General features: G+C 29.7%; 1 protein-coding gene across 1 annotated transcript; it reads left to right on the top strand.

The window, feature by feature from the left end:
* The first annotated feature begins 1,018 nt into the window (after positions 1–1,018).
* Positions 1,019–11,717, top strand: LOC145968440 (ATP-binding cassette sub-family C member 4-like). Its single transcript, XM_083093884.1, has 17 exons — positions 1,019–1,235; positions 1,995–2,105; positions 2,838–3,003; positions 3,325–3,555; positions 4,722–4,853; positions 5,224–5,415; positions 5,630–5,938; positions 6,056–6,559; positions 6,724–7,029; positions 7,518–7,712; positions 7,993–8,500; positions 8,757–8,987; positions 9,254–9,493; positions 9,744–10,006; positions 10,076–10,515; positions 10,721–10,850; positions 11,334–11,717. Exons 1-17 carry the CDS (start codon positions 1,159–1,161, stop codon positions 11,541–11,543), a joined length of 4,245 nt encoding a protein of 1,414 aa, XP_082950010.1. The 5' UTR covers positions 1,019–1,158; the 3' UTR covers positions 11,544–11,717.
* The last annotated feature ends 5,088 nt before the right edge of the window (positions 11,718–16,805 follow it).

Genomic DNA, 16,805 nt, shown 5'->3' with positions numbered 1-16,805 from the left:
CTTTAAATTCTCGGATTATGACCTGTTGCATTATCTCCAAAATTGTGAAGATTTGTCGTGCTTCTTCCTTCCTGTGGTAGCCATCGGAATACCTTCTGCGGCCATTTGTCTCCAGGCAATCTCACATTCTTAAGAGATGTTCAAAATCACTCAAGCTTCTTCTTTACTCTTTTGATCACTTTTTGCTTCCACTTCATTCAAACATATTAATATATAATAATCATAACTACGGTATCTCTCTTAGTCTTTTTCTTCCCCTTCGACCTGTCTGGCATGAGTGACCCTACCAGTAACTATACGGCCGGTATTTATAATCCAGTCTTATATTTAAGATCGTCTTAAGTAAGTTGGAAAATGTTATACAACTATTTTAATAACTGAACGAAATCTTAAAACGCGATCTAAGATTATACTTAAAATGATCTTAAATATAAGAACAATCTATATGAATATCGGCGCACGTTACCGCCGGCATAGCTCTCAGGTTCATGAGAGTACGCAAACCTCCTCATCCGGCAAATGCCTTCGTTATGGCGGAGATACATCGAGGAGGAAAAATTTTTTTTTATTTTATTTTTATTTTCTTTCAATACAAAGTTTAATACAAAAGTTAATGTAAAATATAATTTGAAATAATACAAAATAATTTATTAGATGGAATATATATATATATATATATATATATATATATATATATATATATATATGTATATATCTTTTTTTATAAAAGTTATAATATCAAAGAATATTGCAAAAATTATAAAAAGTTAATGCAAATTTAACATAAAAAAATATTATGAAGTATATAAAAATATTAAAAATTTAAAGAAGTTTAGCTTAAAAATGTATTTTACAGAAATGAAATGTAAAAAAGAAACAATTTACATATATTATAAATAAGTAAAGTAAATGACTAAGTACGTTCTTGTATACAAGCGTTATTATCAATGCCTGAAGATAATATGAAAAGTAACGTAAATAGATACTAAGTTTCAGTAAAGAATTGACTTTCGAAAAGTGTGTCTCGAAGAAAGAAAGGGAGAAAAAGAGAAGAAGAGATAAGTTGAGAATGTCAATTGTTTTAATTTTTTTCAGTCTAAATTATTGTTAAATCTTATAAAATCTTCAAAATTCTAAGATTATCGGTAGTGAAACAACATGAATAAGGACTCAACTCGCAACTTGAAACGGAATCCTAAGGAAACCGCGAATATCTTTAGTCAACTTTTTTTTTGGTTCGTTAATATATTTATACAATATTTTCTATACATTTTTAGAGCAACCGAAACTTTTTAGAAATTTTTCTATTCTTCAGAGGATTTTGATTTTTACTCAAAAATGAAAGCTTAAGAAAAATTAATATTTTTCCTTTCTTTTGAAGATTTATAATCTTAAGGAAAAAAAACAATTTTTTCAAGCAGAAATTTTTTTGTTTCTCTTTTATATTAAAGAAGATGTCTTTTTAAAGGATAAACATTCTTGTTTTAAGAAGAGTTTTTGTGTTAGAAAAAGTATTATTATTCTGTTGAAATAATGCATAATTTTATTATTTTAAACAAAATAAAATTTCCGTTTTTTTCAAGAGAAAATCAATTTCAAGAAAAAAATTTTCTTTTTTGATGAAGTATATATTTTTCATTATATATATATATATATATATATATATATATATAAATGTTTCTGATTTCCCATAAGTATTTGTCTCATAACCAATAGAAGGAATTTCTAATTACTTATTATTAATTATATGTATAATTATTATTTTATTTATATATATTATTTTCTATTTCTTTCAAATATTTATTTTAAATTGAAATAGAAAATAACTAACCTATATATTTACAAAGAATGTAATGAAAAATGTATGTGAATAAACTTCTCTTGAGATATTTATACGGAATTTGTTTTTCGGAATTTTATGTAATTATCTTTGTAACCGAATTTACCTTAATAAAATTAAAATTTATGTAGTTATGTTATTGTTTCGCGCATAGGTGGACGTTAGACTTGTTTTCAAAAGGCGCGAAGACTGATTTGCAGGAATCTGACATTTTTCAACCATTGCAAGAAGATGACTCTAAAAAAGTGACAGATCATCTTGAAAAGTGAGTATTTCCTGCTTTTAAAAGCGTACAAATATAACGAATAATATCGTTTGTATTATAGGTCTTATATATTTTATACAAAAAAAGATAATAAGTTAATTTATTGATAATATACTAATAATTTATTAATAATTATTTTAAACATAATATTATATTTATAATATAATCTTTTATTATTTAATAACAAATAATAAAATATAACCGATGTGTAAAATAAAAGAAAAAATATGAAAAAACTTTCTATGAATAAAGTCATGAGTTAAAAAAAATAATTTCATAAACTTTTTTATTTCAAATTATATAATTAATGTGATTCATGATTTTGTCGTGGTACAATACTCATGATTTAGATTAATTAACAAAAAATCAAATATAGCTATCATAAATTTTCTGTTATCTGTTATATAGTGGTATCAAATGGTTAATGAATTTTGATCCATTAAAAAATGCAATATTTAAATAAACAAGTACAACAATCTTCCGAATTAAATGATATTATGTCTTGTTTAAGAGCGAATAAATTTTTTTCTTTGACAATTATTACAGATTTCACAAAAGTACCAAACCAAATAAATTCATGAAACTCTTGTTAATATTTAATAAATTAATTTTACATCCATAACTTCAAGGCATAAAATAATTATGAAAACACTTTGGAACTGGAAAGTAATAGCAACTCCCTTTTCCAAAATTATTTCAAAGCATAAATAATATTTTAATATATTTATTTAGATATTGGAATCGTGAATTGGAAAAACTAAAAAAACTGAAATATACTGTGGGCAAAGACGGGCAGAAAGTGCCATTGAAGAAGAATATTCGTCCGAAACTATACAAGGCACTCTTCGGTGCCTTTTGGTTGCCATATGCGATTATCGGAATCTATATCTTTATCGAGGTGAAATATTGATAATTTTGCAAAAAAGCATAGAATGTTAACAATATCTTTGACCATTATATAATACCATTATGTAAATGAAGAAATCAATTAATTAAATATTATGTATTGCCCTCATTAATCAAATTAATTATTTTTGATATAGCTTTCACATTAAAAAAAGAGAGAAAAGAAATGAGAAAAAAATTTATTGCACTGCATATCTCGCACTTATATGTCGAGATAGATTTTTCTACTTAGATTTATAAAAGATTACGTTAAAAATTTATGTAAATACAAATATGCAGGAGAATATTAATTATAATGCATTCTTGTTTCTAGTCATGCATATTACGCATTTTGATACCGATTCTGCAAGGTTGGATCATCAGTTATTTTACTCAAGAATCAAATTCAACAGACCAAATAGAAAAAAACAAGACAATGATCTATATCGCTTGTTTAGTGATTTGTCTTTTTAGTACTGCCTTGATGATGAACCATTTTATCATAATGTCGCAACAAATCGGCATGAGAATACGCGTTGCCTGCACCTCCCTTGTCTATAGAAAGGTAATGTTACAAATAAATTTTAAGTTTCGATATAATAATCTAAGAACCTCTCTAGAAAAAGATATCTGCTCTTCCTGAACAGAAATAGCGTCTCGAGGTCAATTTCGATCGTTTTACGATTTTGACTAAAACTTGCGAGACATGTATTTATATCGAAAGTTCAATGAAAAAGATTCATCAATAAATTATTAATATAATGAAATGTTTAACATCGAAAGAAATTGATTTCACTGATGGAAAAATTAATTTAAACGATTTTTTTCGGTTTCTGTAAAAGTGGATTGCATGTATTGAATTTATAATTCTCTCTCTCTCTGTCTCTTTCTCTCACATATGCACATATACACAAATATATGCACTTTAAACACACACAAGAATAACATATATAATTATATTATTAGTACTTATTTACAAATTCATAGATACTTTCCTTTGCATCAAATAAAATATAAATCATTGTCATTAATATGTAATTATTAATACATACAATCTTAAATTAAAACATGTAATAATAAAAAATAAAATAATAAGTCTATTCTTCATTAATAATATCCTATTTGATTTTTGAAATGTATTCGGACCAGTACTCTTGTTTGAATTTCTTCGACATCTATTTCGCAAGTTCTCGTAACATGCGAATGTAAATACAAAAAAAAATTATGGCAATAGCGCGTTTATCGTCAACAGAAATGACATTACAGTTACTATCTACTCCATTAAGTCTATTCTTCGACTTTGGTCGATAGCGTTCGATGTATGTTAGATACTGAAATTCCACACATGTGTGTAAACGAATGACGCCTTTTTTAAATGTCTTTCCAAATGCAATAAAAGAAATAGATAGAAAAAAATATTTAAAAATATGTTGTCGCTCGCAATAAAAATGCCTCGATATATTTTATTTTTTAATCATGAATCTACATTATTCGGACAATATTATATTAAATAATTATTAAACATTTTTTATACTAGCTTTTATATACTAGCTTTATTAAATTATTAAATTAAAGTAAAACTTTACGCTAAATTTACTATAATTACTCAATTTTTTAAATAAATAAGAAATTCATCAACGATGGTTCAAAAGATACAGTTATAAATACAGTAGTTAAAGATATAGTCATTCCCAATAATAAATCCTGTAATTTCTCTCAAAACTGTTACAGGTATTGCGATTGAATCAAACATCTTTAAGTCGAACCGGTGCTGGACAGATTGTGAATCTTCTCAGCAATGATATGAATCGGTTCGATTTATTAACAATATATCTGCATTACATATGGGTTACGCCTATTCAGGTAACATTTTATTTAACAAAAAGTATTTCTGTATTCAAAAGATTAAAAAGAAATAAACATCTTTAAAATATATCTTATGATTTCCTCCTGTAATTAGAATTTCTTAAGCTAATTAATTTTTTACATATATTGCACATTTATTTTGTTATATTTTATAAAATCACTTCTATTTATAAACACTTATCTTACTAATTTTATACCACTTTCATTTATGCACACTTATCTTACTAATTAATTACGTTGAGAATGAAATGTAGATCTGTTGAAAAATGAAGCATATTTTCCTGCATATTCACTATCTTCTTAAAAACATTATTTAGTGTAACAAAAAATTATCTGTTGAAATTAGTGATTCATCTTTATTTACTAGATCATAATCGCGGGATACATAATGTGGCAGAAGGTCGGTGTCTCGATTTTCATGGGCATCGGAGTACTATTGATAATTAGCATACCTATTCAGGGAACTATCAGTTTGCTAAGCCATAATATTAGAGCCATAATCGCGCCATTGACCGATCGACGGATACAGCTGATGAATGAGCTCGTAACCGGGATACAGGTACTTTTGGAAAATATTTTATTCGCTATTTTATTTTTAAATGATTATATATATATATTCGTGCGGATAAAAGTATTATAAATTATATAAACCTTCTTACATTATATACATGTTCTTGTATTATATAACGCTTCTTTTACAATTTTAAATAAATTTTACAAAGGAATTTTAAATTTTGCGAAAAAATTCAAAATTCACGTTTTTCTCATTTCAGGTAATAAAAATGTATGCTTGGGAAAAACCATTCAACAAGTTTGTGTCGATAACGAGAGCGCTGGAAATCAAAAAGATTAAATTCTCGGCATACATGTGCGCTATAAATATGGCTATCATAATGTTTACGGAGAGGTTGCTGCTTTACTTTACATTGATAATGTTTGTATTATCGGGAAATAATCTGAATGCTGATGTGACTTATACTCTTACAACATTTTTCAACATTCTTCAAATCACTGCGGCTTTCTTTTTTCCGCAAGCGCTTACAATACTTGGCGAGACGATGATATCTATGAATCGATTAGAGGTGCATCATCATGTGTATTATCACGTTTCGAATTACGTTACAAACTGATTCTTCTATTTTTTGCCCTTACGTATTTGCTTAATTACTAATGTAGGATCTTTAACCTTTAACATGCAGGATCTTCTATTAATGGATGAAATAAATATGGAATGCTTTAAGGAAACGTTGCAATCTAAAAACGAAAAATTAAACAAAGTGATTGGTACGAACAATCAAATAGATGTCAACAATAAAACTCCTGAGGAATCATATCGTCCAGTTTGCGTGAAGTTTCATCGCGTTTCTGCAAATTGGATCAACGGACAACTGCCACCAACATTGTGTAACGTTTCAGCAATCATTAAACCGGGTGGACTGTACGCCCTGGTCGGCCCGGTAGGCTCCGGTAAATCTTCCATGCTTTATCTGCTGCTGAAAGAGTTGGATCTCGGTGCAGGTTCCGTGATTCTCACGCATGATCCCTCAAAAAATGTTTCTTACGGTAAAATGACTAACTGTTATCATATAGACAATTCAAATATACGCATCTCCTACGCTAGCCAGGAACCCTGGCTCTTTGGCGGCACCGTAAGAGACAACATATTGTTTGGCCAACCCTTCGATAAAGTCAGATATAGTGAGGTAAATCAAGATTTAATGAATGAAAGTTATAATTTTATATTGGTTTAAAATATATTTGTCAGTCACTAAACGGACCGTTAAAATGAAAAACATTCTCCTTTTTTCATTTTTAGGCTCTTTAAAGGTCTTTGATATTTTATAATTCAAGCAACTGGCGGTTTCAGGTGACGCATGTGTGTGCATTGTTAAAGGACTTCCAACAGTTTTCACAGGGTGATATGACAATAGTCGGTGAAAGAGGCGCATCTCTCTCCGGAGGTCAAAAGGCGCGAATCAATCTCGCGAGGGCAGTCTACAGGCAAGCGGATCTTTACTTGCTCGATGATCCTTTGAGTGCGGTAGATACTCATGTTGCCAAACATCTCTACAAAAAATGCTTCACCGAGTATCTCTACGGAAAGACAAGGATTCTTGTTACACATCAGTTGCACTTTATAAAACGTGTGGATCACATTATCGTGCTGGACCGAGTGAGTGTGTTAAATTAAATATTTCTGAATCGGTATTTCGACCTTTCAAATTGTGTGCTTTCTACATTAAATTTTTACTATTTTCAACTCGAAAAAAATTATTAATTTAAATCTTTCATACAAAAATTTCATTCTATTAAAGAAGTAAAACTTAGTGTGTTGTGCGGAATAATAAAATGTTAATTATATATTTATATATATCATCAACTTAATTATTTCTTTTTCTTTTTAATTACTTTTGATAAAGAAATATTTAATCTGTGCGTAATTAAAAAATCAATAAAAGTGTATTAAAATTATATAATTATCACAAATGTTGATAAAATTAATTAACGTTAATCTTAAAAATATCTTTTTTTTGTCAAAAGATAGTTTAATACTTTATAAAAAGATATGTAATTATTATTTATTATGAGATCATGTTAAAAATTATATTCCTAAAAATAAAAATATTCTTCATATAATCTAATTTAATTTTGCTTTTCAAGGGCATCGTAAAGATGCAAGGAAGTTATAAAGAATTGATAGAATCAAACAAAGATTTCATTGAGATGATGAATGACTTGACGGCAAGCTATGGAGCGCAAGAAAAGGAAGAAAACGCGAGAAAAATCTCGGAAATGTCTTTAAGGAATATGCCGATACCCAAGCGTCCTTCGGAAGAGTCGATCGCAAGCTCCGTTGTAAGACTATAACTCATTTGTTGATTTATCATGTTTTTGTATTATACTTGTTAAATAAAAATTCACTTATAATCATATATAAATCAAATAATTAGAAGTATATTTGCACAGGTTATATTAATTATCAAAGATAATAAATATAGTTTTACACAGTAAAATCACTATAATGAAAATTTAAATAAGGTTTTTATTAATACATTATTTGCGATTTGTGATTTTGTGCATTTTTAGTAAACTAATTTTTATCTTTGCGAAAATTGCCCAAGTGAATACTTTTCAGTATTCATCATCAAACGATGATTTGACTTATATGGAAAACAATCTGGAAGGTGAAGAGATGATGCGTGGTCAAATATCCAGTAAGGTGTTCAGAGAATATTTACACCATGGCGGGAATTATTTCATCCTGTTTGTGCTGCTACTGTTTTTCATCATCAGTCAGGTTGCTACCACTGGCAATGATTACTGGCTTTCGTACTGGACCAATTTGGAAGAGATCAGGCGAAATGAAGATACTGCCGGCATCAATCAAATTGATAAAAATTACATGAACATGCGTAATGATAGCTTCTTGGCATTGATCTTCACGTTGAATTCGGACGGTTTGCTCAGTAAAATAGATGCTATATACGTTTACACATTCTGTATTATCACTTGCACCGTTACTATATTATTCCGCAGTTTTCTCTTCATGAAGATCTGCCTGAACTCCAGCAGCAACCTGCACAACATCATGTTCTCCAATCTGTTACAGGCGCGTATGTCCTTCTTTAACAGGAATCCTTCCGGTAAGTGGAGCAATGAGATGAATAAAGAATGATATAGAGAAAGGAAAAGATGTCAATTAAAAGGAATCACGATAGTTTTGCATTATTTTGAATTTGAGGACAAAAAGATTGAAACATTTGTTTTTAATTCGATTATTATTAATATTATAATAATTTCTACGTTTATCTGTGATAGAACAAAACATAATGATTGACAGAAATGAATCTTTAATCATGTATTTACAGCATTCCAAAAAATAGTATAATTTTTTTTCAGGTCGAATCTTAAATAGATTTTCAAAGGACATTGGCACGATAGATGAACTGCTACCCAAAATAATACTTGAAGCACTTCAGATGACCAGTGCAGTACTAGCTATATTTGTCATATTGGCGATACTTAATCGATGGATGATAATACCGATAATCATACAAATTATTTTATTTTATCTGTGGGCAAAGTTCTATCTCAGGACTGCTCAAAGCGTCAAACGTCTTGAAGGAGTAAGTAAGTATTTAGAGATAGAGAGTAAGAGAGGGAAAGAGAGAGAAGTAATCATCCAGAACATAAAATATATTTCTTAAATATTTTTCTTACATTATTATTGATTTCCTTAAATCATTAAAATCGGACTCTTGGATTCAAAGTTCCCATCAAACTGTTATAAGTTAGAATCTTTAGATTCATTGAATATCAATAATGTTAAATCTGGATTCTAAAGTTCTTGGAGCAGATGTACGAAATATATATATTTGATATAACTTCGTTTTTAGCTAAGAGCCCGTTGTTTTCATATATAAACGCTACGCTAAATGGATTACCGACGATCCGCAACAGCGGTAACAATATCGAGAAGATGGTACAAGACAAATTCGATGAATTGCAGAATACTCATAGTGGGGCGTGGTACCAAGTTTTGACATGTGGATCTGTTTTTCGTATCGTTCTGGACACGATTACGTGCTTGTTCATGATCTGCCTGTGCTATTCCTTCATACTGATAAGTGAATATGGTGCGTTCTATTTAACATTTCAATTTCTGAATATTCGCAATTAATGTTATATATTTTTGATAGATGTCAAAATATACAAGAATATATGATATTATGAATAAAGGGAAAAATATATCTCTTTTTCTCTCTGTATGAATTTGTAAAAATAAAAATATATATATTTTACATATTTTACATGTATATAACGTTATACAGAATACTATCTTTTATTAATCTTTGAAATTATTTTTTTTTTTTTGTTAATTTTCAGTCAATGTATCCGGTAGCGATGTAGGTCTGGCAATTTCACGATCACTAACTTTGGTCGGCGTTTTGCAATGCAGTATAAGACAGATAGCCGAGACTTTTTCGCTGATGACAGCTGTGGAAAGAATTCTCCAGTATACAAATCTTCCCACGGAACCAATCGTTACCTCGGATGACCCTCCACCGCCCACGTTGCCGTCCCAAGGACGAGTAACATTCAAGAATGTCAGCATGAAGTACGACAAGAACAATCCGTTTGTCTTAAAGGTAAACGAAGCAATCAACCTTCATTGCAATTCAATGCACGTCATATATTTCATCCACGTCATTTCGCAGAATCTGAACATGTCTATTGAACCTGGTTGGAAGATCGGTGTAGTAGGACGAACTGGTGCTGGCAAATCTTCATTAATCTCCGCGCTCTTTCGCCTGTTTGATGAAGATCTAAAGGGTGAGATTAAAATTGACGGCCGGGAGACGAGCACGGTGAATCTGCAGGAGTTACGTTCCAAGATTTCCATCATACCTCAGGAGCCGGTGCTTTTCTCCGAGAGTTTACGCTACAACTTGGATCCGTTCAATCAGTATGACGATGTGAAGCTGTGGGAGGTGCTTCGATTAGTCGAGCTAAGCGAACTTGCGTTGGACCAAAATGTCCTTTGCGGTGGCCGTAACTTCAGCGTCGGTCAAAGGCAGCTCATATGCTTAGCTAGAGCGATCTTGAGAAATAATCACTTGCTCGTTCTTGACGAAGCCACAGCAAATATCGATTCCTAGTAAGTCTCAATAAATTTTGACGAGCTCATTACACAAAGCGCTTGTGCTTTTAAATATATAAATTTGAAAGTTTAACAATATCGGAATATTTCATATCGAATTAAATCTCCAGTAAAGATTTAGATACTCGATCAATAAACGGGTAATTTACGAATTTAATGTTTTGTATTTGCTATTATTTTAAATTTGTATTTCCTTTTTCAGTACTGATGCTTTAATTCAAGATACGATAAGGAAGAACCTTAAAAATTGCACTGTCATCACGATAGCGCATCGTTTGAATACTGTCATAGACAGTGATCGCATCATAGTGATGGAAAACGGTTACATCGTGGTACGTAATTTGTGAAATGTTAAATATATTAATTTTATAAAAATATAATTAAAAATACACAATATTTTTTTTCTTTACATAAATATTTCAGAAAAAGTTGTACGCATTTAAAAAGAATTTTAACAAATATCGGTTTATATGTCTCTCTCTCTTTCTCTCTCTCTCTCTCTTTATATATATATATAATAAACAGTCAATATTTAAATTTATATCGTAATTGGAAGAACGCTGAAATAAAATTAAATAATTAAATAATAAAGTGTAATATAAAATTTTAATGCTTTTGTAAGCTTTTAATATCTTCACAATATTTTTTCTTCTTTTACACTGTGAGCAAACTTTTAGTATTACGACAATAAGATTTTTAAAACATTTCTTAAGAGAGATGATTAGATAGATAGATAAGAGAGAGATAATTGGATGGATAGAGAAAAAGAAGGAGAATTCGTATATTTACTAATTATATCATAAATATACAAATAGGAATTTGGCACTCCGTACGAATTATTACATGACAAACCGAATGGCTACTTTAAGCAAATGGTGGAGAAGACGGGCAATCAAATGGCACAGAATCTTTTGGAACAGGCAAAAAATGCTTGTCTGAAAAATAAAAATAATCGGAATTTGGATCTATTAACGCAAAATTCCGGCGAGAGCGACATTATAATCACAGAACAATCCAAACTATAGATTTGCTTATGCTAATGATACACATAATAGTATTTTGTGTTCAACGGAAATAACTTTGCAATTGTTGTGTGATATAATACAGTGTAATAAATTATAAAGTGTAACATAATTATTATAAAATATTATTATTATTAACGGATTTTATATAATTGCAAGCTGTTTTTTCATTCTTAATTACTATGCATTTTTATTCAACGCATCCTCTTCTTTAAATCCTCGGATTATGACTTGTTACATTATCTCCAAAGTTGTAGAGATTTGTCGTGCTTCTTCCTTCCTGTGGTAGCCATCGGAATACCTTCTGCGGCCATTTGTCTCCAGGCAATCTCACATTCTTAAGAAATGTTCAAAATCACTCAAGCTTCTTCTTTACTCTTTTGATCACTTTTTGCTTTCACTTCATTCAAACGTATTAATATACAGGGTGTCCCATTTTAAAAAACGCACCTCGATAATTCTTTAACGAAGCATTTTCAGCAATAATGTTTCAGACAAAAGTTGTATAGTTTCAAGGGGGACATAAGCGTGAGTACGTTGCATAGCAACGACTCGATGAAACATCCCAGTTAGTTGGCATCGGAAGTAGAGACTCATTAACAAAAACGAAATTGGGATTTTGAGAACGCGAAAACGCGATAAGGCGAGAGTGCTACAACGCCAAAACGCGGTGACGAAGCGCTGCCGTCCGTGGCACGTTGAGGGCACCGACGACACGAAAGGGTACTTGGCTTCCCTTTCAGGCACCTTAAGATTTATCATAAATAGAAAAATTTAAGATAAAACTCAAGGCACCATCCAAGTACTAAGCCCTCCCACCGCGACAAGATGTATCCCATGGGAGGGTTATATTATATATAAATTTATATATAATGTAATATATAATTTGGAATTTATTTTATAATATAATATATAAATTTAAATTCGTATAACAAGACCATAAAACAAAATTATTAGCACGGTACTGTTTATGTCGCCAAAGTAGGATACTATGTTATTGTTAATTCATGGTTGAAATATTTCAACATATTAATATATCTCATATATCCAACGTATTAACGTATCGTAAGATTGAAAGATTAAATTAATATGTCGTGATATATAACTATTGTTTAATTAACAAGGATTGCCGATTAAGACAATTTAAAGCATTGATCGAAATATATTTAATTCTAATATTGTTAAAGAAATATTATAATAAGCATCAATGATCGAAAGATCATAACATAAATAATTCTCTTATCCCCTTTTATATGTATCCTCTGTTTTTATTCGCAATAAAGAATGATTGCGATTCGATAACGATTTATCGTTAAGATAGTTTCATGTTGTTAATTAATTTTTAATTAATTAATTTTTATTAATATTTATAGCAAATTATGTTTCTATACTAATCGTAATCGTGTTTAGTAAAAAAATTACAATATACGAAGCGTTTCTCACCACTACTTTATTACTCGAGAGTCACCGTGCGAATGATATCAAGTCCGTGACTTATAAACACGCCGCCAAAGTCGAACATGTTATTATCCATTCCTTGCCGAAATATTTTATGTACTTTAACATATACACGGAATATTAAAATGTAGAGGAGTGTTTTAGATTATATAGATTAATTAAATAATATTTGTTAAAAGGATTGATGTATCACGAAGCTTTTCATTATGTTAATTACTTCGATTCGATTCGAACTATGATTCGATTGTTTTGCTGTGCCTTTTGAATCTAAATTATATTTAAATAATTGAAAAATAGAACGAGAAAAAATGTCGCGGTCAAATTATATTTGATTCTATAAATATCATTAAAATAATAATTGCTGCTTGTAAAAATCAATTTCACATCGAAACTATAATTTATTATTTTAGATTTCTGTTTCCACGACTCTTAAATGAATAAATTACGCGAAATATGTGCGCTTCGAGATCTTCCATCGAGATCTATTTCATTACAGTACTGATCAATTGACGAGTTTTTGTATCAGTAATTGTTTCAATATTACTGATTATCTTTCTTAAGAGATACTATGTTATTGAAAATTCATTACCGCAATATTTTATGTATTATAACGTTTTCTTGTGCTCCAGTTACCGCGCTTTATTGGCTCTTACTTGCCAATTTTTTAATTAATTTTTAATTATTATTATTTGAGTCAATCTTCTATTTTAATTTTAATATTTATAGTATTTAATATTTAGAAATAAACTAGAATATTTTTTGTATTTTATACTTTATTTTCAATGATGAATATTTCTGATAAAAATCATGTGGTAATGACGGTGGCGATAGTGGTGATAGACGATATGTGATTAATATATAATACCAGGTAATATCTTAATAGAGAGAGAAAGAGAGAGAAACCACAAAAAATTTATTTAAAGTAAAAATTTATTTACACAAGCACTTTGTATTAATTACAACACTCGTGTTACCGACATTTCAAGCACGTAGTACGGAACACAACCCGAATTTGTTACCCACTGAAAACACTCGTGGATCTTGGCTTCATAGTTCGTGTCCACGATTTTATATCCATAGAGAGCGTATCGCATCAGGGATCATCTAAGGGTGGGTTTTCACTTGACGCTCGACGCTTATTTTCTAGCGTCAAAAAACATCACGTGACTAAAAATAAAGATACCTATTCGTCATTTTTTGATCACATGATATCTTTTGACGCTAAAAATGAGCATCGAGCGTCAAATGAAAATCCACCCTAAGGCCGCGTTCCGTTTCACGTATTGTGCGCAGAAAATCTATAATGTACCAGAGAGAAGCCTGAGAGCGGCCATGCCCCTGATTTAGGTGGAACCCGTATTTGAAGCGCCTCTATGTCCATAAAACGTGGACATTGAACTACATAGCCATGTCCATGAAACTTTTCAAAGGGTAACATGCTATGTCCACGATTTGTGGTTCTGTTCCGTGCTATATGCACAAAGTGCCGGCAATATGACTGCAAAAATATGAATGCAAGACAAGTTATGTATATATCTTTAATGTAAATAAGATTTGTGGTCTCTCTTTCTCCATATATATATATATATATATATATCGAGAATTTATACTAAAAATAGCTACATACAATATATAGAAATTTATTCATAATATGACTATACTTGAAAATAAGATATTTTTTACCAGACTATTAATAAATAATTTATATATTTAAAGAGAGAGAAAGTTTGATATTATTTTCAATATAGATCCTACACATTTCTTAAGAATAAAAGTTCTAAATAATAAAGATGTATATATATATATATATATATATATATATATATATATATATATATATATATATATATATATATATATACACACGCGCGCGCGCGTGTGTGTGTGTGTGTGTGGTATATACGTATGTATGTACGTATGTATGTATAAAAGCAATGCGAAAGTTACGTGAGGAAGCGAGAAGGACAAGTAAAATAACAATAAGAGCGAACGAGATAGAAATAGCACGAGCAACGAGACTCGAGCTCGAGAATCGGATTTTTCTTGCGCGCTATTATTTTCCTCTCGCTCGCACCTATTACTGTCTCGCTCGCTCCTATTACTGTCTCGCTCGCTCCTATTATTGTCTCGCTCGTTCTTGTTACTGTTTCGCTCGCTCTCGATTCTTGGGTCCGCTTATCTTTCCGAGCTATCTATCACGATTATCAAGTGTGACAAAGAAAGTAAGACCATGAGTAGAGAGCGAGCGAGATGACCTATCATCAAAGAGTTCCGAAGTCTCTTACAATCGGTTTCTTCGCTTCCTCTATCCATTCGCAATTCACGAAAATGTAAACATCTTATAAAATAAAAATTGAAACTTTTATTTTTAATTTTATCGGTTTGAAAATAATTTTAATGAATTAATGAGATTTTGGCGATTAAAATGATATCAAACATGACGTAAATCGGGTAATTTTTAATTAATCTGATAATAAATATTTCATTATAATTATATATTTAATTAAATTTATGCGATTTATATCGTGTTTGGTATTATTTTAATCGCAAAATTCTCATTATTCTATTAAAATTACTTTCAAATGAATAAAAAATGCGTTTTATTTTTTGACATATATTCGTGAATATTATAAATGAAGTCTCGTGTAAGAAATTTCGGAATCTGCGGCATCGGGAATTTTTTCGTTATTTATAATAATATATGACTTTAAATTGCCATAAAATAAAAACTAAAGCTTTTATATTTTGTTTGATCTTTTTTGATTAAAAGGGATTAATGAAATTCTTGCGTTTAAAATGACATCGAACACAATATAATTCGGATAACTTTTACTTATTGTTATATAAGTAAAAGAATGTTTCTAATTGAAAATTATTTGAATAAAATGTTGGGTTTAATGTGATTTTACAATTAGTCGTAAAAATCATATTAATTCTAAAATTATGTTCAGTAAGATAAATTAAGTAATATAAAAATTTTAGTTTCTAATACATTTTCAATGTTATCAATTGTGGTGTTCACATGACGTCTCCTGGTCTAAATATGTTCAATATAATTAATATTAAATGGTCTATATATTGTGCAGTGAAACAATTTATTTTAATTTATTATATATATATATGTATATACAGGGTGTCGCAGATCACCCGTTTCAGCCGAATATCTCAAAAACTGAGCGCGGCAGACAAAAATATTTCAAACAAAAGTTGTAAGGTTTCAAGTAACGCATTACATGGTGATATCAGTATGACCTTGAAGAGTGTTGTCAAGATCAGGGCAAAATCACTTTGGATTTTTTAAATGGAACTCGCTATTTTTATTACATATTCTTGTAGCTCATCTCAAGAGCTTTCCAAAATACTATAATTAAGTTAGTTTTAATTAAGTACTTTCCGAGTTATGAGGCTTGAAATATCATTTCTTAATTTTACATAAACCGTAAAATATCTTGTAAAATATTCATTTTTCGATTATCTTACCTTAATACTTTTATGTACAAAATAATGAGAGGAATCAATTGGTGTAAAGAAAACATAGTTGTTTCGAAGAAAAAATATGTAATTGTTAATTGCAAATTAAAAGAACAGTTAGAAGGAGACAAAGAGTGAGTTAAGCTAAGATTAAAGTTAAACGACGTTGGTAGAAACAGGCATAAGTCAACGATTAAATTATAAGATAAATCGCGATTTAAAATTCCCGAGAAAATGCGACGAATAAATAAATCGATAATATTCGGAATATCCGATTGTGATATGTACCTTTTATAATATAATAATCGAAGCGTCTCAATAGACATTATAATCGCG

Source organism: Camponotus vicinus, unplaced genomic scaffold (genome assembly GCF_025532165.1).
Source record: "Camponotus vicinus isolate PSW18456_S1 unplaced genomic scaffold, iyCamVici1.0 SCAF_3, whole genome shotgun sequence".
NCBI classification, from domain to species: Eukaryota; Metazoa; Arthropoda; class Insecta; order Hymenoptera; family Formicidae; genus Camponotus; species Camponotus vicinus.
Note: the sequence above shows the minus strand (reverse complement) of the source record. Positions and strands in the feature narration are given on the sequence as shown.

What these genes read in the sequence shown, in the direction of transcription:
- LOC145968440 (XM_083093884.1), top strand. Translation starts at nt 1,159, where the DNA reads ATGAATAAGGACTCAACTCGCAACTTGAAACGGAATCCTAAGGAAACC. An exon ending in GTGACAGATCATCTTGAAAA is followed by an intron (nt 2,106 to 2,837) that starts GTGAGTATTTCC and finishes ATATTTATTTAG; the next exon opens with ATATTGGAATCGTGAATTGG. An exon ending in TATGGGTTACGCCTATTCAG is followed by an intron (nt 4,854 to 5,223) that starts GTAACATTTTAT and finishes TTTATTTACTAG; the next exon opens with ATCATAATCGCGGGATACAT.